This window comes from Canis lupus, chromosome 10 (genome assembly GCF_048164855.1).
Source record: "Canis lupus baileyi chromosome 10, mCanLup2.hap1, whole genome shotgun sequence".
Classification (NCBI taxonomy): Eukaryota; Metazoa; Chordata; class Mammalia; order Carnivora; family Canidae; genus Canis; species Canis lupus.
The window spans coordinates 4,453,832-4,479,213 of NC_132847.1; the positions used below are offsets into that span (position 1 = coordinate 4,453,832).

A 25,382-nucleotide genomic window follows, 5' to 3' on the forward strand; every position below is an offset into this window, starting at 1 on the left:
AATATTTGAAGCAAAATATGTTTTTTATAAGGTGTGACAAAAGAAAATTTACATTTTTATTTCTTAATGTTTTTTAGGTATGTGATTTGATTAAACATAGTTTTTGGTAATGTCAAATTCTGTTTTGTGTTCTTTTATTTAGACAATAGATGCAATGGATGCATGGGAAGATCTCACTGAGCTGGGGTATCATTTGGCTGACTTGCCCGTAGAACCACATCTTGGTAAAATGGTCCTGTGCGCTGTTGTTTTAAAGTGTCTGGACCCCATCCTCACAATTGCCTGCACGTTAGCCTATCGAGATCCTTTTGTCCTGCCAACCCAGGCCTCTCAAAAACGGGCAGCTATGCTGTGTAGGAAACGCTTCACTGCAGGAACTTTCAGTGACCACATGGCACTTCTCAGAGCATTCCAGGTACTGTTTATTACTATCATTTTATTTCTGAACATGTCTCTGGGGCAAAAGTAACAAATTAAAAAAAAGAGATATGATAGAGATCCCTGGGTGGCTCAGTGGTTTAGCACCTGCCTTCGGCCCAGGGTATCGGCCTGGTATTCGGCCTGGAATCCTGGGATTGAATCCCGCATCGGGCTCCCTGCATGGAGCCTGCTTCTTCCTCTGCCTGCGTCTCTGCCTCTCTGTGTCTCTTATGAATAAATAGAATCTTAAAAAAAAAAAAAAGAGCTATGATTCATTAGTTTTGTTTAATTATAAAGTCACACTTTATTAATAGCTCAGAAAAATACCTTCCTATTGTTAATATGTTGGAATTATCACTGTTTGTCTCTACTTTTTATTCTTTCATTTTCTGTTTTCTCCATGTAGGAATATGTGTATGCATATATTTATGTTTACTTACTTGTATTCATTTTCTAATACCCAAGTTCCTTATTTTTTAATCATATCTTGGGCAGGGAACGTTCTAAAATTTTAGTTAAGAAGCAGTGTATATCATTCAAAGTGTAGAACAAACCTTGGAAGAAAATCATCTTGAATTTAGTATCTATTGATTCTTTTTAGAGAATATCTTTTTCTTGTGTGCTTAAGACACTGTGCCTATGAACTAAATTTTATAAAGTAAACTCCAAATACTGCTTAAAACTTTTTTTTTTAAAGATTTTCTTTATTTATTCATGAGTGACACAGAGAGAGAGAGAGAAGCAGAGACACAGGCAGAGGGAGAAGCAGGCTCCACGTAGGGAGCCTGACATGGGACTCGATCCCGGGTCTCCAGGATCACACCCTGGGTTGCAGGCAGCACTAAACCGCTATGCCACTGGGGCTGCCCTACTTAAAACTTTTTAAGATAACAGTAGTGAGAAATTGAGGAATATGATACATGGGAAAGAAAAGATAAAGAAAGTGGGTTTCTGAGGAAAAGAAATGATACATAATTTAGAATTTCAGATATGTGGACAAGATGATGTTATTTCTTGAAAAGGTAGGCATGTTATTTATCCTTAAATTCTCTTGAATGTAGGCTGTGACTATACATTTTTTAAAAATTTCATGTTGTTTTTGCAGAAAGTACTCTTCCAGGTTTACAGGATTTTTCCAATGTATAGAGTTTGAAATAAATAATGACAAGCTGTTTTGTAAGCATTGTTGAACAATAGATAATGCAGCGCTATTGAGTCTGTTAGCTACCATATGTTATAGTAGATTAGTTGAGTGGATAATAGAGGGAAATTTGGAGTAGGATTCCTATGTATTCTTAGCTTTTTCCCTAGCTCCTTCAAAAGCAGAGAGGATAAATTACTGCCTTGGTCTTTTGGTTATATTCCAAAGCAAGAAAAGTCATTTTCAAAGGGGACCTTTCTTATACTTCATATAGATGGTTTCTAGAAATCCCATTTCCCATTCTTAGATAAATTAAGAGGGTTGATATAGAGGTGATTTTCAGAGGACTGGAGTGGCAGAGTTCTTACATATAAATGGTGTTATGATGGCTTAGTTAAAAACCTCCGACACTTCAGTGGAAGAAAATTAGCAAACATCTGAAAAGGTAGATATTTTTACATAGCTGGTCATTTAGGTTAATGGATACTTAGTTTTTAATGGAATTTTAGAAATTCAGTGGCTTTCATAGCATTTGAGTATAAATCAATGATAAATTTTGTTTAATCATAAAGTCTTAGGTTTTATTTTTTTATATTTAATTTTTAAATTTATACTTAAAAATTGAGCTGTTATTGACATATAACATTAATTTCAGGTATAAAACATGAAGATACTATAATTGTATATACTGGGAAATGATCTGCACAGTGAGTCTAATTAACATCCATCACTGCCCATAGTTACAGATTTTTTTCTGTTATGCTAAGAACTCTTAAGATTTACTTTGTGGTATGTTAACTAGATTTATTGTGATGATCATTTCATAATATATATATTGAATCACTGTTTTGTATACCTGAAATGAATATAATGTTAAATGTTAGTGATATCATAATTAAAAGAAAAAGTTTACCCCCCCAAAAATCTACTCTTGGGGTGCCTAGGTGGCTCAGTCAGTTGAGCATCCAACCCCTGGTTTCTGCTCAGGTTGGGGTCTTAGGCTTGTGAGACTGAGCCCCGAGTTGGGCTCTGCACTCAGAGTCTGCTTGAGCTTCTCTCACCTTCTCCCTTTACCCTCCCCTCTTTGTGCTATCTTTCTCTCTAAAATGAATAAATAAAATTAAAAAAATCTACACTCTTAGCAAATTAAAAAAAAACATTTTATATATTTGACAGAGAGTGTGTTTGTGCTAGGGAAGAGGCAGAGAGAGAGGCAGAGGTTTTTTCTGTTTTTTGTTTTTTCATTTTTTTGAGAGGGAGAGTCTTTGTTTTTGTTTTTGTTTCATTTTTTTGAGAGAGAGAGCAGACTCTGCAATGAATGTGGAAACTGACACAGGGTTTGATCTTACAACCCTGAGATTGTGATCTGAGCTGAAACTAAAAGTCAGATGTTTAACTGACCACCCAGGTGCTCTAACAACTTTCAAATATACAATACAGTATTAATAATTATGGTCACCATGCTGCAAGTTATCTCCCCAGGACTTAACTTATTTTATACCTGGAAATTTGTATTATCTTTTGACCCTCCTCACTCATCTCACCTCCCTCTCTTCCCCTGCCTCTGGCAACTACCAATTTGTTCTCTGTATTTTTTGAGTTTTTTTTTTTTTAATGAAGTTCTAGATTTTATCAAATAATTAGAGAATTGACCTTGAGTAGCTAATGTAGTGGTTTTCAGTTATTTTGCTGCCTAACTAAGGTGTTTAGTAAATGTATCTTGTTATATAATTATATTTTTGTAGGCATGGCAGAAAGCACGAAGTGATGGGTGGGAGCGAGCCTTTTGTGAAAAGAATTTTCTTTCACAAGCCACCATGGAAATAATCATTGGCATGAGAACTCAGTTGCTTGGTCAACTTAGAGCATCAGGTAAAGTTTTCCCTAAAGAACTTACTTAGACCACTGAAAGTACCTTACCTATATCTCATAGTATTTTTAGTGTTAACTGATGCCATTGTATATTATTTTTATGACATTTTCACATTGTTGTAAATCTTGTATATGAGAACTTCTTTGTAGACTACTATGTGATCTCAGCTTTTGTTTGTTGGTTAAAAAAATGATATTGTAGAAGCTGAAGCTGAGAAATATACGAATACCTTTTGATACCGTAGAGAGCAATTTATAGTATATTTGTTGGCAAAAATCAATTTGGATATTGTAGTTCTGTATTATCACTATTAATAAATAATTAACTCTGTGAAATAGATTTAAATATTTAAGTAGATTGATAAAAATGCTGGTCTTCATAATTTTGGACATAAAACAGCCAGTAATCTTTGAGGTGCCTTTTTTTTTTTTAAAGAGAATGCCAGTATTGTTATTTTAGAGTTGTTTCTTTAAATTTCCTTTTGATTAGCATAGTACATTGAGAAAATAGTCAAAGAAGTGTACTAGAGCCTGGATGCATGGATGGATAAGCTAACGTGACAAAGTAATAATATAAAGAGCAAACCAAAGGGATTTAGAGTTGTCTCAAATATTGGGAAATCCCAAGGACTTTGGAAATTCAAGCAAGAATTTTTTACTTGTCTTTACTCCAGAATTCATGTCTGTCATAACCAAAATGTTATTAATACCAGTAAGAAGAAAGGTTTAGCTTTTCAGCTCTGATTTCAATACATTTCTTTTTTTTTTAAATTATAGTACATTTCTTTTTTTCTTTTTTTAAAAAATATTTTATTTATTTATGAGAGATACAGAGAGAGAGAGAGAGGCAGAGACACAGGCAGAGGGAGAAGCAGGCTCCATGTAGGGAGCCCAACTTGGGACTTGATCGTGGGTCTCTAGGATCATGCCCTGGGCCGAAGGCAGCGCTAAACCTCTGAGCCACCTGGGCTGTCCCTTGTAGTACATTCTGATAGCAGCTTATAAAGAACTTTATAGCAAGAATATATATATATTTAAGAGTCCTTAGGTCCCCAATAAATCTCCTATTTACTTTAGCCTGAGCAAACCTAAACCTTCTTAGAACATTGATTCTGTATTATAAACTTTATAGAGGAGACTTTATTTTATTTTTTTAAAATAAATTTATTTTTATCGGTGTTCAGTTTGTCAACATACAGAATAACACCCAGTGCTCATCCCGTCAAGTGCCCACCTCAGTGCCCACCACCCAGTCACCCCACCCCCTGCCCACCTCCCCCTCCACCACCCCTAGTTCGTTTCCCAGAGTTAGGAGTCTTTCATGTTCTGTCTCCCTTTCTGATATTTCCCACTTATTTTTTCTAGAGGAGACTTTATTAATTATTATGGAATTTGAATATTATTAAACTTATCTGGGTTATACAGCTTTGTAAAAAATGCATGCACTTCAAAATATATTTTGCACAATAGAAAAAGTTTTTTGTTTTTTTTTTTCCCCTCCTCTAAGGTTTTGTTAGAGCTCGAGGTGGTGGTGACATTCGAGATGTTAACACAAATTCTGAGAATTGGGCTGTTGTTAAAGCTGCATTGGTGGCAGGCATGTATCCTAATTTAGTCCATGTGGACAGAGAGAATGTAGTGTTGACAGGGCCAAAGGAGAAAAAAGTTCGGTTTCATCCCACTTCGGTTCTCAGTCAGCCTCAGTATAAAAAGGTAAAACATTTTTAATGCTTTTAGGCCTTGAGGTGAAACTAATCTAATTTACATAGTTGAAAATCAACAAAAAATGCTCGAAATACCAATCTGCTTTAAGAAATTAATTGGTTATATATGTATAATTCAACATTGGAACAAAATTTTGATGAAATCTTAGAATTGGAAGAGGTAATGTAAGACTTGTGTTCCAGCTGCATGAGCAGTGACTTGCTTTAATTTTTGTGTGACTACTAATATTCACTATCTGTTGCATTGGGGGACTTCTTACAGTTTAAAAGTATTACCAGTAAACTAGGTGGTTGATAAATAGAGTTAACAATTTTTTGATTTATATTTTTAATAGATTCCTCCAGCCAATGGTCAGGCTGCAGCAATTCAGGCACTGCCTACAGATTGGCTTATTTATGATGAAATGACCAGAGCCCATAGAATAGCTAATATTAGATGTTGTTCAGCAGTGACACCTGTTACTATATTGGTATTCTGTGGACCAGCTAGGTTGGCAAGTAATGCTCTTCAAGAACCTTCATCATTTCGAGGTAATTGTATTATAAGGAAATAAAAATCTGTTTGAAATGAAATATGTTTTTACTAGATCAAATGAAAATTGAAATTCAAAAAATTTATGCAGTAGTAATTCTGTTTTGATATATTAAGACTGATTAGAAAATACTAAAGTGTACCTCAGTTTTAAAAATTGATTTCTAAGGTAACTTGTTATTGATTTGTGTATTTTTGATTAATCTTACTGAGAGGAAGTTCACTTTTCTCTTCCACTTGAAATTAAATGTTAAATTAATTAATTAACATAAAGGTAATTGTTTAAGGGAAATAATAGTAACCCATGATCCCATTCCCCTTATGCAAACATTTTTTAATACTATTTTGAGAATATTATGTAATATTTTAAAAGTTTTATGTATTTTAATTTATTTTGCATTTTGCTATTTTCATTGGATGGAATATACATTTTCAAAAATACTTTATATTAAGGGCTGCAGAATATTCTATCACTTAACAGTGGCATAATGCATTTAAAATGTTCCTTTACACTTAACCATCTTGCTTATTTTCAATTTTTTGCTATTCAGTGATTCAGCAAACATATAGGTCAACTCCTCTATGTCAGCTGTTGTGTTAGGCATTGATGATGTAATAGAAAACAGTATAGACAAGGTGTTTCTGTCTTAGGAGTTTACATTGTAGTTGGGGTAAACAGCAAAAAGGTAAATAATCTTCATTGTACTATGAAGGAATTAAAGAGGATTGCCTTAGTGGTGACCTACTTTAGAAAGAGACGTTGGAACTAATTTCTCTGAGGTGATGTGATTTGAGTATGAGTTCCTAAAGTATGAGAAGCTCCTAGTCATGTGAAGATATAGAAATAGGAGAAGATGGCAAAAGGCCATGATCCTCCACTAGGAAATGTTCTAGGAACTGACAAAGGTTATGGGATTGGGAGCATAATGATCAAGGGGAGAGTGGGGATAAGATAATGTTGAAAGAAAGGCATGAACTTGTAAGCCATGGTAAATGCAAGGGAAGACATTGAAGGATTTTAAGTAAGGGAGTGACATGATGTAATTTATATTCAAAAAGATCATTCTAGCTGTGAGAATGGATTGTTGAAGATGTAAGAATGGAAGGAAGGAGGCAGGTTGGAGGCTTTTGCAGTGAGTGGTCTTAATGATAGATAAGGATGATTCAGAACTACAATGGTGTCAGCTGATAGGAAGAGAAGTAGATTCAAAATTATTTTGGAGTTACTAGTAACTGCTGGATTGAATGGGTGGTTAAATGAAAGGGAGGGGTCATTAACTTTCAGGATTTTGGTTGTGGTAGTTTTCTGAATGATTTTTAAAAATTAAACAGCTATAGTTGATATGCAATATTATGTTAGCTTCAGGTTTAGAAGATAGTGGTGCAACATTTATGTATGTTATGAAATGCTCACTATGATAAGTGTAATTACTATCTGAATCTTAAGGGTTTTCTATGTCATCTGCAAATAGTGACAGTTTTAATTCTTCCTTAATTTGGATGCCTTTTTTTTTTTTCTTTGTCTGATTGCTGTGTCTAGGACTTCTAAGACTATATTGAATAAAAGTGTGAGAGTGGGCATCCTTGTCTTGTTCTTGATCTTACTGGAAAGGCTTTCAGCTTTTGACTGCTGAGTGTGATGTTAGCTGTGGGTTTATCATATATGACCTTTATTATGTTGAGGTATGTTCTCACTTTGTTGAGAGTTTTTATCATAAATGGAAGTTAAATTTTGTGAAATGTTTTTTCTGCATTTCTTGAGATGGTTATAAAATTTTTATCTTTCATTTTGTTAATGTGGTAAATTACATTGATTTGCAGATGTTGAAACATCCTTGCATCCCTAGAATAAATCCCTCTTGATGGTGGTGTATAATCCTTTTAATGTGTTGTTGAATTCAGTTTGCTAATATTTTATTGAGGAATTTTGCATCTGTGTTCATCAGGGATATTCACCTGTAATTTTCTTTTTTGTGTGTCATCTTTGTCTGGTTTTGATAATCAGGGTAATATTGGCATTGTTGAATGAGTTAGGAATCATTCCTTCCTCTCAGTTTTTTTGAAATAGTTTGAGAAGGATAGGTATTAACTCTTCTTAAATGTTTGGTAGAATTCACTTGTGAAGCCTAGACTTTTGTTGGTTGGGAGTTTCTTGATTACTGATTCAATTTCATTACTAGTAATTGGTCTGTTCACATTTTCTATTTCTACCTGATCCCATCTTGGAAGATTCTATGCTTCTAGGAATTTATCCATTTCTTCCAGGTTGTCCAATGTTTTGGTGTATAATTTTTTTTGTAGTACTGTCTTACAATCCTTTTGTATTTCTGTGGTGTTGGTTGTAACTTCACTTTCATTTCTGATTTTATTTGTTTGGGCCTTCTCTCTTTTTCTTGATAAGTTTGTGTAAAGGTTAATCATTTTGTTTATCTTTTGAAAGAACCGGCTCTTAGTTTCATTGATCTTTTCTGTTGTGTTTTATTCCCTTATTTATTTTTGCTTTGATCTTTGTTATTTCCTTCTACTAACTGGGGGCTTTGTTCTCTTTCTAGTTCCTTTAGTTATAAAATTAGATTGTTAGAAATTTTTGTTCCTTCTTGAGGTAGGCCTATATCACATAAACTTCCCTCTTGGAACAACTTCTGCTGCATCCCATAGATTTCAGAGTGTTGAGTTTCCATTTTTATTTGTCTCCAGGTATTTTTCGATTTCTTCTTCGATTTCTTCATTAGCCCATTGTTTGTTTAGTAGCCTGTTGTTTAGGCTTTATGTGTTTGTGTTTTTTCAGTTTATCTTTTTTTTTTCTTTTTTTCAGTTTATCTTATAATTGATTTCTAGTTTCATACTATTGTGGTTAGAAAGGAGCTTGATACAATTTCAGTCTTCTTAAAATATTGAAACTTGTTTTGTGGCTTAATACATGGTATATCCTGGAGAATATTTCATGTGGACTTGAAAAGATTGTGTATTTTGGTGTGTTTGGATGGAATATTCTGTATATATCTGTTAAGTATATCTGGCCTAATGTTTGTTTGTTTGTTTGTTTGTTTGTTTTTGGCCTAATGTGTTAAGCCCTTACTGATTTTCTGCCTGGATGATCTATCCATTGCTATAAGTGGGTGCTGTGTTTCTTTACTGTTATTGTGTGACTGTTAATTTCTCCCTTATGTCTGCCTTTTGATTTATATGTTTATTTTTTTATTTTTATTTTTATTATTATTATTATTATTATTTTTGATTTATATGTTTAGATGCTTTATATGTTGGGTGCATAGATTTTTATAGATTTTTTGATTGTGGTTACCTTGGGATTTATATATAACAACCTGTGTATACAGCAGTCTATTTTAAGTTGGTATTTGCATAAGTTTGGACACATTCTAAAAGTGATATTTTTATTCCCTCACCCCACATTTTATGTTTTTGGCATCATATTTTTATCTTCTTATTTTATATATCCCTTAAGTAATTAGGTAAAGATTATTTTAGTAATCTTGGCTTTAATTTTCATACCAGCTTTATAAGTCATTGATCTACTACCTTCACTATATGTTTATTTTCACCAGTGATATTTTTTTCTTTCATAATTCTCTTTTAATTATGGCCTTTACTTTTCTGATTAAAGAAATCCCTTTAACATTTCTTGTAAGGCCAGACTAGTGGTCATGAACTCCTTTAGGTTTTATTTGGGAAGCTTTGTCTATGCTTCAATTCTGAATGATAATCTTGCAGGGTAGAATATGCTTGGTTGTAACTTTTTTCTTTCAGCACTTTGAATATATATCATGCCCGTTTCCTCTGGTCTGCAAAGTTTCTGCTGAAAAATCAGCTGATAGCCTTAAAGAGTTTCCATTGTATGTAACTAATTGTTTTTCTCTTGCTGCTTTTACAGTTTTCCTTTCTCCTTATCTTTACTTTTTGACCTTTTAATTATGTGTTCGGTGGACCTCTTTGGGTTTATCTTGTTTGGAGCTCTTTGTGCTTATTGGACCTGAATGTATATTTCTTTTCCCAGGTTAGGGAAGTTTTTGGCTCTAGTTTCTTCACATAAAGCTTCTGCCCTTCCCTACTTTCTCTTCTTCTGAGACCCATCTAATACAAATATTAGTATACTTGATATTATCTTAGAGATCCCTTTAATCTATTCTAATTTTTAAAAGTTTTTTCTTTTTGCTGTTTATCTTAAGTGATTTCTACTACCCTCTTCCAGATCACTGATCTGTTCTACATCATCTAATCTGATGTTGATTCTCTTTAGTTTATATTTCATTTCATTTTTTTTTAAGATTTTATTTATTCATGAGAGAGACACACACACACAGAGGCAGGGCAGAGACACAGTCAGAGAGAGAAGCAGGCTCCATGCAGGGAGTCCAGCATGGGACTCGATCCCAGGACTCCGGGATCATGTCCTGGGCCGAAGGCAGACGCTCAACTCCTGAGCCACCTGGGCGTCCCTATATTTCATTTCAGTTATTGTATTTCTCACCTTTCCCCTCCATTTATTAAATTATCTTTATTTCCTTTTAGGAAGCTACATGATAAGCATATTATATTTGGCATCTTTATCTTTTTAAAAAAATGTTTATTTAAAGAATCTCTGCATCCACCATGGGGCCCAAACTCATGACTCCAAGATCAAGACCTGAGATGAGATCAAGAGTTGGCCACTTAACCAAGTGAGCCACCTAGGCACCACATCTCCTTTTCTTCTTTTAAATTGAAACCTGTGAATTTACATGAGTATTTCTTGATTTATAGTATTTTCATTCCCTTCTTTATTCTTAGTTTTCTTCATCCAGTTATTATTTAAATATTGTGTTTTGATATTTAAGTACTTTTTTTAAATTTTGTTTTTTGGTTTTTTAGATTTTAAATTTTTATTTATTCATGAGATACACAGAGAGAGAGAGAGGCAGAGACACAGGCAGAGGGAGAAGCAGGCTCCTGGGCTGAAGGCAGCATTAAACTGCTGAGCCACCCAGGCTGCTCATTTTGTTGCATTTTGATTAGAGGTTATAGTCTTTATTATTATTTTTTATTTTTTTAAAGATTTTATTTATTTATTCATGAGAGACAGAGGGAGAGAGGCAGAGACACAGGCAGAGGGAGAAGCAGGCTCCACGCAGGGAGCCCAACATGGGACTCGATCCTGGGTCTCCAGGATCACACCCTGGACTGCAGGTGGCGCCAAACCACTGCGCCACCAGGGCTGCCCGAGATTATAGTCTTTAAAATGTCTTTTCCCCCTTTTTATAAATATTGAGACTTAATTTGTAAACTCTCGGATTTGGAGAACTCCCACCCAAACTGTTAGCATGTCAGGAGGGTTTATGTAAATATGGAATGTCTGTGTCTACTTCTTTTGCTATGAGATGGTAAAAGTGAAATTTTTCCTTTCAATATGTGTTTGAACAGTGGATGGTATTCCTAATGACAGTAGTGATAGTGAAATGGAAGATAGAACTACTGCTAATTTGGCAGCTTTGAAACTTGATGAGTGGCTCAATTTCAAACTAGACCCTGAGGTAAGTTGCTTTTCAGTAGTGTGGTAAGTTTCTTTTATTCAGTGAGTATGATTTAACATATCAGTATGATGAAAATGATGCCTTTACTATTGAGCTCTTAGTATTAGAGAATAAAGTTTCAGTTTTCACAGGGCCCCTGTGCATTCTGACATACTGGGGTTTATTTAAATAAAGGATTTGAAAAGCCTCAGGGTGGCTCATATTTAAGCACAGCAATATTTGAGTATTTCTATATATATAAGAAAATACTGAGTGTTGGTTGGTATACAAGAACTCCCTATATTTCATATAACTCTGTAAGAGAAAGATATGAGTTCATTCTGTTTTCTCTTTTTGTGTATCTCCAAATTGGGAAAATTGAATGTCTTTTTTCAAATTAAAGACGTTCTTTTTTTTTTTTTTAAGGTTTTATTTATTTATTCATGAGACACACACACACACACACACACACACACACAGAGGCAGAGACATAGGCAGAGGGAGAAGCAGGCTCCATGCAGGGAGCCCAATGTGGGACTCAGTCCCTGGACTCCAGGATCACGCCCTGGGCTAAAGGCAGATGCTAAACCACTGAGCCACAAGTGTCCCCAAATTAAAGACGTTCTTGACAAAGCCTTCCCTTCATTCCATCTCTCTCTCTCTCTCTCTCTCTTTATTTATTTCAAGATATTCAAATCTATATTGTTACCTTAATCTATCTACATAGTTTTCTCCTGTTGGAGTAGTAATGAAAGAACATTATTATTTAACTATGCCATCAAATCAGTTAATGCAGATGCTTGATACATTTAATGATTCAAAATCAGTTTGTTTCAAGTTACAAAATTGATGTTGTTATACAATTAATGAAAAAAATAAGGTATTAGATAACTAAGAATAGCCAGATATATGCTATATTCCCATTTATGTGGATCTGATCCATGAAATATCAACACATTCACTTAGATTATGATTTAATCGATGGATCAAGGTGTATTTTCAAAGTATTTTAGGGATGCCAGGACCCTGCAAGAGCTGGAGGAAAGAGATGAGGAGCAGTGTATGCTTGCTAAACAAGAACTCTGTGTATTTGGCTAGTGAATACCCAGAGTAATAAATTTTTACTTCCTGATAGCAGTCACACCTGTGAATACACAGAAATAGGAATTAACTTTTTTTTTTTTTTTTTTTAAGATTAAGGAAGGAAAAGAATGCACATTAGCAGGGGAAAGACAAAGGGGAAGGGAGAGAATCTCAAGCAGACACCCCGCTGAGGTCAGAGCCTGATGCGGGGCTCTATCTCATGACCCTGAGATCACAATCTCAGCCAAAATCAAGAGTCAGACACCTAACTGACTGAGCCACTCAGGTGCCTCAGGAATTAAGGTTTTTTTTTTAAGTATTAATACTTTATTTATTTAAAGGTTTTATTTATTCATGATAGACATAGAGAGAGAGAGAGAGGCAGAGACACAAGCAGAGGGAGAAGCAGGCTCCATGCAAGGAGCCTGATGCGAGACTCGATCTCGGGACTCCAGGATCATGCTCTGGGCCAAAGGCAGGCGCCAAACCGCTGAGCCACCGAGGGATCCCCAGGAATTAAGGGTTTTAAGTGTAGTTATAAAAAATCCGATTAGACTGAGGTACATTTACTCAAAATTTTTAGATTCGTTAAATGGTAGCAAACAAAATAATTCCTTAGAGAAACGCACATTTTCTGGTATGCATATTATTGGGGGAAGGAAAGGAGAAGAATGTGCATTAAGTGGTGAAATCCACCAAGCTGTATATCAATATTCTGTTACACCAAATAGTTTGAAGACAAGGAAAGTGTTCTATTATAATTTCAGATTCCATTTCATCATTTCATTTGGCTAAAATAGAGCTTAAGGTTTCTTTGTTGTTGTTGTTTTTTTTTTAAGATTTTATTTATTTATTGATGAGAGACACAGAGAGAGAGAGGCAGAGACACAGGCAGAGGGAGAAGCAGGTTCCATGTAGGGAGCCCAGTGTGGGACTTGATCCTGTATGCCCTGGGCTGAAGGCAGGTGCTCAACTGCTGAGCCACCCAGGCATCCCAAAGTTTCTTTGTTATTTTAAAAGTTTACTACAATAATTTTTCACATCAACATTTAGTCTTGAACTCCAGGACTAAATAATGGCATGATTATTTTGCTTTGAATCTGTCAGATAGCTAAAAGTCAACAATTTTAGAAACTACAACAGGGAAAAAGTTGATGCGATGTGACTCTTAGGTCATTGAACCACTTGTAGTGGTCAACTGTTAGTATTTAACAAATTCAGAGAGTTAATGAATCCTTGCTTTCTTTCAGACTTTTGTGCCTTAACTATGATACATAATTACAAAAGATAGATTCTGGTAAAAGCTCCAGCTGTATTTTTAAAAGATCATTCTATATCCTTTTTCTTTTGCTGGGTAGGGGGGAGGGTGGTCAGTTAAGCTGTCAGTAGTTGACAACTGGCTAGGCTTATGTTTTTACAAATTTTTTATGGTCACTCATCACTTCAGCCTACTGGAATCCCACTTCCATTTGCATCAGCCCTTCCCTTCACTGAAACTGCCCTGGCCAAGGTCAGCATGTCTCCCACGTGGTCAAGGCCAGCCTGCTGTCTTTGAGTTCATCCTTCCCCTCATGTTAGGAGCTGTTGTCCCTACTCTTCCTTGTGTCATTCTGCCCTTCCCCACTTATTCCTCACTCCTGTCCCAACTTTGTCACAAGTTACTGTGACATTAATCTTTTTGATTCTTCTTCCTCAAAAAGTCATTTCTTTTTAGGTTCTTTCACGGACTCTTCTGTATATATTTGTGCCTTAAATGTTAGATACTCTCCAGTACTCTGGGCTTTCCTCTGCTGTTTTCATGTCTCTGCACCATCTCTGGGGACCTTACTGACACGTGTAGATTTAGTAACCATTTATGCACTGATGACTCCCGAGTCTGTCTATATATCTAGCTTGGGTCTTTCTCTGGACTGTAGAACATTTGGATGTTCTACAGGCACTAAAACTATAAATGGAACTAAATGTATTTTTCTTTATTTACTCTGCTGCTACCTTTCCAGTTTTACTCACACTCTACCACACATTATTTGCTATCTCTTCAGTTGAACTATTTCATGTGATTTTGTGTCTAGTGCCTTAAATTAGATAAATAAAAAACTTTATCTCATTTGTGCAACAAAAAGAATGGAATACGTTACTTCCTGACAAGTGGCAAAGTATCCTTTGGAAATAGTTGCAGACCTTCACTAATAAATGGATGTTTTGCAGGGAGGGTATACATTTTTGGATCTACTTGAACTGAAGAAACTGTTGTATTACAGGCAGCCAGTTTATTGCTGCAACTCAGACAGAAGTGGCACAGCTTATTTTTACGCCGAATGAGAGCTCCGTCTAAACCTTGGTCTCAAGTTGATGAAGCTACCATAAGAGCCATTATAGCTGTTCTGAGCACTGAAGAACAGTCTGCAGGTTTACAACAGCCATCTGGAATAGGTCAGAGGCCAAGGCCTATGTCTTCAGAAGAACTTCCCCTGGCATCTTCTTGGAGGTCAAATAACAGTAGGAAAACTTCAGCAGATACTGAATTTTCTGATGAGTCTGCTACTGCAGAAAGGTAAACATTTGGTGACATTTTATCAAAATGGGAGATATTTTCTCTAGAAAAATGAGTTATTTATCATAGAATCATGTGCTTTTATATTATTTAAAAATTACTTTAAAACTACACAAATAGGGCAGCCCAGGTGGTTCAGCGGTTTAGCACCGCCTTCAGCCCAGGGCGTGATCCTGGAGACCCGGAATCGAGTCCTATGTCAGGCTCCCTGAATGGATCCTGCTTCTCTAGAGAGACCTGTTTCTCTGCCTCTCTCTCTCTCTCTCTTTGTGTCTCTCATGAAAAAATAAAATCTTAAAAAAAAATACACAAAAAGGTTACGGTAAAAATGGGAAGAACTTTTTACTTGTTTTTTTTTTTTTTTTTTTTAATTTTTATTTATTTATGATAGTCACAGAGAGAGAGAGGCAGAGACACAGGCAGAGGGAGAAGCAGGCTCCATGCACCAGGAGCCCGACGTGGGATTCGATCCCGGGTCTCCAGGATCGCGCCCTGGGCCAAAGGCAGGCGCCAAACCGCTGCGCCACCCAGGGATCCCTTTTTTTTTTTTTTTTTAAATGGGTTTATTTATTTATTTGAGCAGGGGCAGAGGAAGAGAGGATCTTAAGCAGACTGCACTGAGTGCAGAGCCATACTCGGGGCTTGATCTGATGTCCCTGAGATCACAAGCTGAGCCAAAACCAGGAATTGAACACTTAAACTTAACTGACTGCACCACCCAGCAACCTCACGTTTTATACTTTTAAAACATATTCTTATAAATATTAAGATAATATGAAAGATTTTAAGCTACTCGTATCTTAGGAGTCATTTAATTAGGAATTTTTTTTTTAATAAATTAATTTTTTATTGGTGTTCAATTTACCAACATACAGAATAACACTCATCCCGTCAATGTCCCCCTCAGTGCCCGTCACCCACTCACCCCCACCCCCCGCCCTCCTTCCCTTCCACCACCCCTAGTTCGTTTCCCAGAGTTAGGAGTCTTTATGTTCTGTCTCCCTTTCTGATATTTCCGGCACATTTCTTCTCCCTTCCCTTATATTCCCTTTCACTATTATTTATATTCCCCAAATGAATGAGAACATACACTGTTTGTCCTTCTCCGATTGACTTACTTCACTCAGCATAATACCCTCCAGTTCCATCCACGTTGAAGCAAATGGTGGGTATTTGTCGTTTAGGAAATTCTTTTATCAAGGAAAAGTAAAAATGTGTAATTTCAAGAGTTCACAAGTTTAGGGTCTGTTAAAAAAATTACCAATAGTTTAAAATTATGTATTTTTGTTGATATATGTCAGGTAATATCTTTCCCAGATATCCTACAGCAAGAAGTACGGGCTGTGGCCATTTAAAAGAACAACCTCCTCACAAGTCTTACCTAGGTGTCAAAATATTGCTGACAGTATTCTTACAAAAGATCAGTTATTCATGCATTTATTGAGTGATGCATTAAACGTGTGTGCTTGATGTAAGAGATACAGTAGTGTACCAGACAAGATCTCTTCCTTCAGAGAGTTTATCTTCTGAGGAAGGCATATAATAAATAAATTTACTGTAGTGACAAAATCTGTTACACTTTAGCCAAATTCTTTTCTTTCCAGCATTTAGCAATTAAATGTGATATTTTTATTTATTGTATGATTATTAACAATAATAGAGCTCTTAAATTGAATTATTTATCTAAAAGTATATTTTGATTATATAATAGTTGTAATGAATCACTGGTCATGATTCAGAAATACGTTGTGTCAAAACATGTTAGAATCAAAGTTTCTTTATATCAGTTAAAACATTTTACCCTGCTAGAATTCATCACAAAGACAATATTCTTGTCTGTGATGCTAGTTTTGGCAATATTGGTAGAAAGTCTGTGTGGTAAGAGTATTTCATTGTTAAAAACATTGAAAATAGGGACACCTAGGTGGCTCAGCGGTTTGGCACCTGCCTTCAGCCCAGGGCATGATCCTGGGGTTCCAGGATCGAGTCCCATATAGGGCTCTCTGCATGGAACCTGCTTCTCTCTCTGTCGGTGTCTCTGCCTCTTTCTCTCTCTGTGTCTCTCCTGAATAAATAAACAAAATCTTAAAAAAACCCCACTGAAAATAGAAACAGTGAAAACATAAAAGATATGTGATGTTTACTGTTTTTTAAGTATCTGATAGGGCTGTTAGTATCTTCTTTTGGTCAGATTTGCATAATTGAATGAAGCATAAGTCTTCATCAGGTCAGATTTCAGTGAAAGGGGAGTAGTACATACTGGTTTCCAGGTTCTTCAACAGTTGAGGAAAAATTCAGTCATTTGCCAGGGAAACTGTGTGTGTTCCTGAATGTTTCTCTCTGATGTAGATAGGCCCTACTGGACAATAGAAAAGTAAAAGGCACATTTCCTTTTTAGACTCTACCCACTTTTTGAAAAGATTGTTTTAAAAGCTTACTTGAACAATGGTTTAGAATGTGAGAATAGATTTCCATAGAAATTGTTATGTGATAATATTATTCATAGGCCCATCTATAAAAATCTGTTAGGTTCATAGAGACTGTGTGTTGTGTGTATGTGTCTGTGTTTATAAATGCAAATGTATATGTGTGTGTGTGCATATATTCACGTACATGAACACTTTTTTCTAATTTAAAAAATTTAAATTTATTTTTATTTAAATTCATTAATTAAAAATTTTAATATTTTATTTGACATATGGTGTATTATTAGTTTCAGAGGTAGAATTAGTGCTTCATCAGTTGCATATAACACCCAGTGCTCATTACATTAAGTGCTCCCCGTAATGCTCATCACCTAGTTACCCAATCCCTCCACTCCCCTACCCTCCAGCAACTTTCAGTTTGTTTCCTATAGTGAGGAGTCTCTTATGGTTTGTCTCCCTCTCTATTTCATCTTATGTTATTTTTCCTTTCCTTTTCCTATGTTTGTCTGTTTTGTTTCTTAAATTCCACATATGAGTGAGATCATATGATCTCTGACTTATTTTGCTTAGCATTATACCCTCTAGTTCTATCCAAGTCATTGCAAATTGTAAGATTTCTTTTTCTGATGACCAAGTAATACTCTATTGTATATATACACCACCTCTTCTTTATCCATTTATCTGCCGATGGACATCTGGGCTCTTCCCATAGTTTGACTACTGTGAGCACGGCTGCTGTGGACATTGGGGTGCAGGTGCCCATTCAAATCACTGTTTGTATCCTTTGGATATACCTAGTAGTGCAGTTGCTGAGTCGTAGAGTAGCTCTGTTTTTAACTTTTTGAGAAACCTCCATACTGTTTTCTAGAGTTTCTGCACCAGTTTGCATTCCCATCAACACTGTAGGAGGGTTCCTCTTTCTCCACATCCTTGCCAACATCTGTTGTTTCCTGAGTTGTTAATTTTAGCCATTCCAACAGCTGCAAGGTGGTATCTCATTGTGGTTTTGATTTGTATTTCCCTGATGCCAAGTGATGTGGAGCATTTTTCCATGTGTCTGGTGCTTTTTGTATGTCTTCTTTGGAGAAATGTCTGTTCATGTCTTCTGCCCATTTCTTGACTGGATTATTGTTTTTGTGGGGAGTTTTGAGTTTGATAAGTTCTTTATAGACTTTGGATACTAGTCCTTTGCAGATATCTTCCCTATTCTTTTTTTTTTTTAATTTTTATTTATTTATGATAGTAACACAGAGAGAGAGAGAGAGAGAGAGGCAGAGACATAGGCAGAGGGAGAAGCAGGCTCCATGCACGGGGAGCCTGATGTGGGATTCGATCCCGGGTCTCCAGGATCGCGCCCTGGGCCAAAGGCAGGCGCTAAACTGCTGCGCCACCCAGGGATCCCTATCTTCCCTATTCTGTAGGTTGCCTTTTAGTTTTGTTGTTTGTTTCCTTTGTGGAAAGGAAACAGTCAACAAAACTAAAACAAAAAAAGAAACTCTATCTTGACGAAGTCCCAATAGTTAATTTTTGCCTTTGTTTCCCTTGCCTTTGAAGACACACACACACAGTTTTAGAAAAAATAGTTTCCTTTTTTCTTAAAGTAGTACATGCTCATTTAGTAAAAGTTAGAAATTTAATAAAATTAATAAAATTAAAATTCTTAAATGTAATATAATTCAGATATTGGCTTATAAATTCCATTTTCCCCTATGATATACCAAGACCAAGCAGTTTCATTTCCTTACAAGTTGTAGCCTGACATTCTTCATTCTTTTTTTTTTTTTTTTTAATATTTTTATTTATTCAGGAGAGACACACACACAGAGGCAGAGACACAGGCAGAGGGAGAGGCAGGCTCCATGCAGGGAGCCCGATATGGGACTCAATCCCGGGACTCTAGGATCACACTCTGGGCTGAAGGCAGGCGCTAAACCACTGAGCCACCCAGGGATCCCCCAATCTTCATTCTCTTACCTGTTGATCAGTGAGATCTGGAATCTCATCTACCTTCAGACTTTTGGTAGTATTAGTTAAGGCCTGGAGTTGATGGATTTTGTGGGGAATAGAATGAGGACTCTTAGGATTTATTTTTGAAGGGAGAAATTAACAGTTTTTGTGAGATTACTTCTTGGAGAGAAAGTATTTATAGTTAATGTTTCACTCTACGGTGGTAAGATATAGATTTCATAACTGCTTTTAATAAAAGCATTTTTTGAAAGTATTTTAAATGGTTTTAGAAACTATTTAAATAATAGAAATTGCCCATGTTCCATCCTAAAATCAAACCAATGTGTTTTTTGCCTTCATTTTCTAAATAATAATTTGATGGCAGAGGACAAGTGCATCTCTTCTGTAAGAGAAATGAGATAAATGAATTCCATGTCAGAACTACTTAAATGAAAATTCAGGTGGAGAGGTTCACAGAATGCTTTGTTTCTACCTGAATGAAATTTTCCAGGGAAGCCAAATATGAGAGAGGGAAGCTAGAATGGAGCTCAGACTTAAAGATCAATTTGAAAACCAAAAGGTAGACTGGAAAATACATTTTCATTGTAATAAGATTTTACCCTCATTAAGTTCTGTTGCCTAATTTTCAGGTCACCAAGGTGCCAAGGTAAGAACAATAGGATTGTGGTTTGAATTTGAGAAAAAAGCCCTTGAAAGGTTGTTTTTTTACATTCTTAGGAGGTTGTTAATGACTCAGATGTGCGTTCATTATATAGTCTTTTGTTAATATCTTTAGGCTTTTGGTATTTTATTTCATTTGTGAAAGGAAAAATCCTGGATCTAAGATAGTTACTGAAAGAGAAGTGACTCATGGAGATAAGCTGTTTGAACTTATTTTGAAGGAAGAATAATTATAATTGCAAGAGTCTATGGACATGTATGAATTATTGAACACATCCTTTTTTGTTTTAAACTTATTTATTATAAATATTGTTAAACACAGCAAACTAAACGATAAGCTATAATGAACTCCATATTCCACATTTAGCAGTTACCAAGATTTTCACCTGTTTGCAGTATCTAACCAAATTTTCTTTTGTTCACTTTTGGCTTTCTTTTTTGATTTATATATTTCAAAATATATCCCACACATCATGTCATTTTACCCTTCCATGTTTAAATATGCATGTCTTAAAAATAGAGTAATTTTGGGGTGCCCGGATGGCTCAGTCAGTTAAGCATCTAACTCTTGATCTTGGTTCAGGTCTTGATCTCAGGGTTGTGAGTTCAAGCCCCATGTTGGGCTCCATACTGTGTGCATGGAGCCTACTTAAAAAAAATAGAGGAAGTTTTCTATATAATCAAAATCCAATTATCAGTCCCAGTAAAATCATCATTTCCCCAGTTCTCATACTATACATTTATTTGAATTAACTTCCAGGGAGATCTCATGCATTGTATCAGGGTGTCATGTTTCTTGAGTCTTGTGATCTAGAACGGTTCCTCTGTTAACTTTTTAAATTTTATTTGAGAGAGCGAGAGAGAGAACATGAGTGGGCTGGGGGAGGAGCAGAGGGAAAGGGACAAGCAGACTCCCCGCCAAGCAGGGAGTCCAACACAGATTTGATCCTAAGACCTTGGGATCGTCACCTGAGCCCAAGGCAGACACTTAACCGACTGGGTCACCCAGGCGCCCTCTCTGTTGAATTTTTTTTTTTTTAATAATAAATTTATTTTTTATTGGTGTTCAATTTCCCAACATACAGAATAACACCCAGTTCTCATCCCGTCAAGTGCCCCCCTCTGTGCCCATCACCCATTCACCCCCACCTCCCGCCCTCCTCCCTTTCCACCACCCCTAGTTCGTTTCCCAGAGTTAGGAGTCTTTCTGTTGATTTTTTTGAAGAAAATACGTTGGTGGTGTTGTGAGGTATACCACATTCTGAGTTTGTCTGTTTCTTCTTGGCCTTATTTGTTGCCATACTACATGTATTTTATGTAAACTCTGGTAGATAGCTCTTGGGGTTTGATTAGAGCCACTATTTTGGCAAGTGTATTTTATAGGTGGTGCTGTGAACTTTGTGTATTGCATGACTTCAGGAAGTAGGAAGTATTCAAATGTCTTTTTTTTTTTAAAAGATTTTATTTATTTATTCATGATAGTCACACAGAGAGAGAGAGAGAGAGAGGCAGAGACATAGGCAGAGGGAGAAGCAGGCTCCATGCAGGGAGCCCGATGTGGGATTCGATCCCGGGTCTCCAGGATCGCGCCCTGGGCCAAAGGCAGGCGCCAAACCGCTGCGCCACCCAGGGATCCCCCCCCCCTTTTTTTTTTTTTAATGTCTGGTTGTTCCACAAAGACCTATACTTTTAGGAAAATTGTAAAATTCCTGACTGCCAGCTTTGCTGCACTTATTCATAGAATTTTAGAATAGAAGAACCATACGGTTTATTTAGTATAATCCTTTTATTTAACACATAAATTAAAGCTCAGATAAGAGACTTGCCCAGGATCACATACCTTAGTTAGTTGTGAATTTAGTACTGTCCTAGAAATCTTCTCTCCTGACTCTAGTCCAACAGTATTTTAATACTTTATCATACTATAACTTTTTAGTATACTTTAAAAATATATTTTACTTGGCTTTAAGATATTCTATGAATGTGGGAGAGAAGTGGAGTGGGTGATATTCTATTAAGGGCCATTAGCATAGCTGTATTTAAATAATTATATACTATTAAAGACTTCTTTCTATAGCATCTTATAGGAGGTTAGGAATTTTGTAAAGGAAATAATACTTTGAGTATTTGTTAACATTAACTTAAAGATTTCTATAGATTGTTAAAATTATATTTTTACCTATTATTTGTATAAGTGAACCCTAATATCTTAGATGTTTTTTAACTTCTAAATGTGAGAGAAGAACAAAATTCCCTTTTTATTTTTTAATTTATTTTATTTAAAAAAATTTTTTATTTATTTCTTCATGAGAGACAACAGAGAGAGAGAGAGGCAGAGACATAAGCAGAGGGAGAAGCAGGCTCCTCGTAGGGAGCCAGATGTGGGACTCGATCCTGAGACCAGGATCACGCCCTGAGCCAAAGGCAGATGCTCAACTGCTGAGCCACCCAGGCATCCTGAAAATTCCCTTTTTAAATACTACTTCATATATCATAACGCCACTGGAACTTTGGTTTGAAACAGCATCTGCTTTGTAGTGTGAACTTGTGTGTCATTGATCCTGTTTTTTTCTTCCCACTCAAGAGTGTTGATGAAATCTCCATCTCCAGCACTGCACCCACCTCAGAAGTACAAAGATAGAGGGATTTTACATCCTAAACGAAGCACTGATGACCGATCAGATCAATCTTCTGTGAAATCTACAGACAGCAGTAGCTACCCAAGTCCTTGTGCTAGTCCTTCTCCTCCATCCTCAGGAAAGGTAGAGTATCCACAAATTGATGTAGCAAGGAACAGATTGCTAGCACGTTTCACGTTACGTATTGAAGCAAAATGACAAAACAATTCTACTTTGGCTTACTACTAATTGTGGTCTTTGTTCTAGATGTAAATTGAATCTGGCAAAACTTGAGACATCTTGCATAAATGCTTTAGTTCTTCCTGCTTGCCAAAGATTTCTAGTTATCACCATTTTGGGATGTTTTAAAACTAAAAGATCATTTACTGATGGCACGTAACTCAGCTGTCTGCCATTTCCTTTTTATATTGTTAGAATCATTTTTTGTTAAATAACAAGATGATCTCAAATTAGTTTTGGTTTGTAACTATATTAAAAAGTACAAGATAGGGTGGGGTTAGGAAGATAAGAAATGTAGGGAATTGAGAATTATGTATCTCTTAAAAAATTTGTAATATGAATGAGTTCAAATGTTTAGGGTACATTTACTTTTTTTTTTCCTGTGTTGTTGGTACTGAGTAAGATTTCGAGTAGGATTATTTAGCTATATGTTGTGTTCTGGGGAAAATGTCTGCTGAAACACTCTTATTAAATAAGAGGGAAATAAATGTTTTTTGTGGATTTGCATTCTTTGGTTTTAGGGCGTTTTATTTTTAAATATCTTTATTTAGGTATATACACAATAAAATTCACCAGTTTAAACTACAATTTTCTATGTCCCAAAATAGAAACCATATATATGCACAATGACTTGTCCTGGAATATTATAGCAGTCTTATTAATAATAGCCAAAAAGTGGAAATAATCAAGATGTCCATCAACCAAACATTCTTTGGTATTAGCCATACTATTCAGCAATAAAAAATAATGAATTAATAATACACTGAATAATTTGGATGAATTTCAAAAGTGAAATGAGCCAGTCACAAAAAAACTACATACACATGATTCCATTTATAGCAAATTGCAAAAACAGCAAAAATCTAGGGACAGAGAGCAGTTCGGTGGTCATCACAATCAGGGTGGTGGGAATGTCCTGAACATGGCTGTGATACGGTAACATAATTATATACATTTATTAAAATTCACTGAATTGTACAGTTTAAACTGATGAGTTTTATCGTGGGTTGTATGGTTAAGCGTATGTATAACTTGACAAGAAACTATCCTGCTATTTTGCAAGATGGTTGTACTCTTTTCCATTCCCTTCAGTCATCTAGGAGAATCTCATTTGCTCCGTATTCTTGAAAATACTTGACATTATTAATTTCCTTAATGTTAGCCATTCTAGTGGGTATATAGTGATATCCCATTTTAATTTTAATTTGCATTTCTCCAGTGACTAATGATGTTGAACATTTTTTCATGTGCTTATTTGCTCATCCTGAATTTTCTTTGGTGAGAAGTGTCTGTTCAAATTTTTGTTCAACTTTTTTTGGTTATCTTTTTTATTTAATAGTAAGATTTTAAAAAATATATTCTAGAGGGCACCTGAGTGGCTCTGTCAGTTAAGCATCTGCCTTCAGCTCAGGTCATGATCCTGGACTCCTGGGATCAAGTCCCATGTCAAGCTCCCTGCTCAGTGGGGAGTCTGCTTCTCTCTCTCTCCCTTTGTCCCTACCCCCTGCTTGTGCGCACTCTTTCTTGCTTTCTCTCTTTCAAATAAATAAATAAAATTTTTAAAAAACAGGGACGCTTGGGTGGCTCAGTGATTGAGCATCTGCCTTTGGCTCAGGGCATGATCCTAGAGTCCCAAGATTGAGTCCCATGTTGGGCTCTCCGCATGGAGCCTGCTTTTCCTCCTCCTATTTTTTTTTTTTTAAAGATTTTATTTATTTATTCATGAGAGACACAGAGAAAGAGAGAGAGAGAGAGAGAGAGAGAGAGAGAGGCAGAGATACAGGCAGAGGGAGAAGCAGGCTCCACACAAGGAGCCCAACATGGGACTCTATCCTGGGTCTCCAGGATCACGCCCTGGACTGAAGGCGGGGTAAACCGCTGAGCCAACCCGGCCTGCCCTCCTCCCTCTGCCTATGTCTCTGCCTCTCTCTCTCTGTGTGTCTTTCATGAATAAATGAATAAGATCTTTAAAAAACAAAAAATAAAAATAAAAATATATTCTAGTTACAAATCTTAATTATATGTACTTTGCAACTTTTTCTAACAGTCTGTGCCTGCGAATTCATTTTCTTAACAATGTCTTTGAAGAACAGTGTTTTTAATTTTGATGAAGTCCATTCTTCATGTCTGTTTTCTTCTATTTTAGTTTCACCTATTTTTCTATTATGGTTCATATTTTTTGTGTCCTAAAAAGTCTTTGTTTAACTCTGGAGTGCCTGGGTGGCTTAGTCAGTTGAGCATCTGATGCTTCCTTTCAGCTCAGGTCATGATCTCATGGTCTTGAGATCAAGACCCCTATGGGGCTCCACTCTCAGAGGGGATCAGCTTGAAGTTTCTTTCCCTCTGCCCTTCTCCCCACCAACACACGCATATGTACTCGCTCTCTTTCAAATAAATAACTAAATATTTAAAAAAGAGAAATCTTTAACTCAACATTACAAACATTTTCTCCTATGTTTTCTTCTAGAATTGTTATAGTGAGAGCTCTTACATCTAGCTATATAAAAAAAAGGTTACCTTTTCCATTGAATTATTTTGGCACCTTTGTCAAAAATCAATTCACCTTAAATAATGTGATCTATTTATTGGATTCTGTTCTGTTGCATTGATTGGTCTGTATACCTGTCTGTTTTGTCT

General features: G+C 35.9%; 1 protein-coding gene across 5 annotated transcripts in view; it reads left to right on the forward strand.

Annotated features, from left to right (window-relative positions):
• Positions 1-25,382, forward strand: part of YTHDC2 (YTH N6-methyladenosine RNA binding protein C2) — a 77,140-nt gene that overhangs the window by 45,426 nt on the left and 6,332 nt on the right. For 3 of the 5 annotated variants that reach the window (XM_072840583.1, XM_072840585.1, XM_072840584.1), the window contains exons 20-26: positions 143-415; positions 3,307-3,433; positions 4,941-5,146; positions 5,493-5,688; positions 11,108-11,217; positions 14,541-14,833; positions 22,472-22,649. In XM_072840583.1, coding sequence (XP_072696684.1) covers positions 143-415; positions 3,307-3,433; positions 4,941-5,146; positions 5,493-5,688; positions 11,108-11,217; positions 14,541-14,833; positions 22,472-22,649 — 1,383 coding nt within the window. Of the gene's footprint in view, positions 1-142; positions 416-3,306; positions 3,434-4,940; positions 5,147-5,492; positions 5,689-11,107; positions 11,218-14,487; positions 14,834-22,471; positions 22,650-25,382 lie in introns of all 5 variants that reach the window. The other 2 variants (XR_012037667.1, XR_012037668.1) reach the window with 1 other exon arrangement.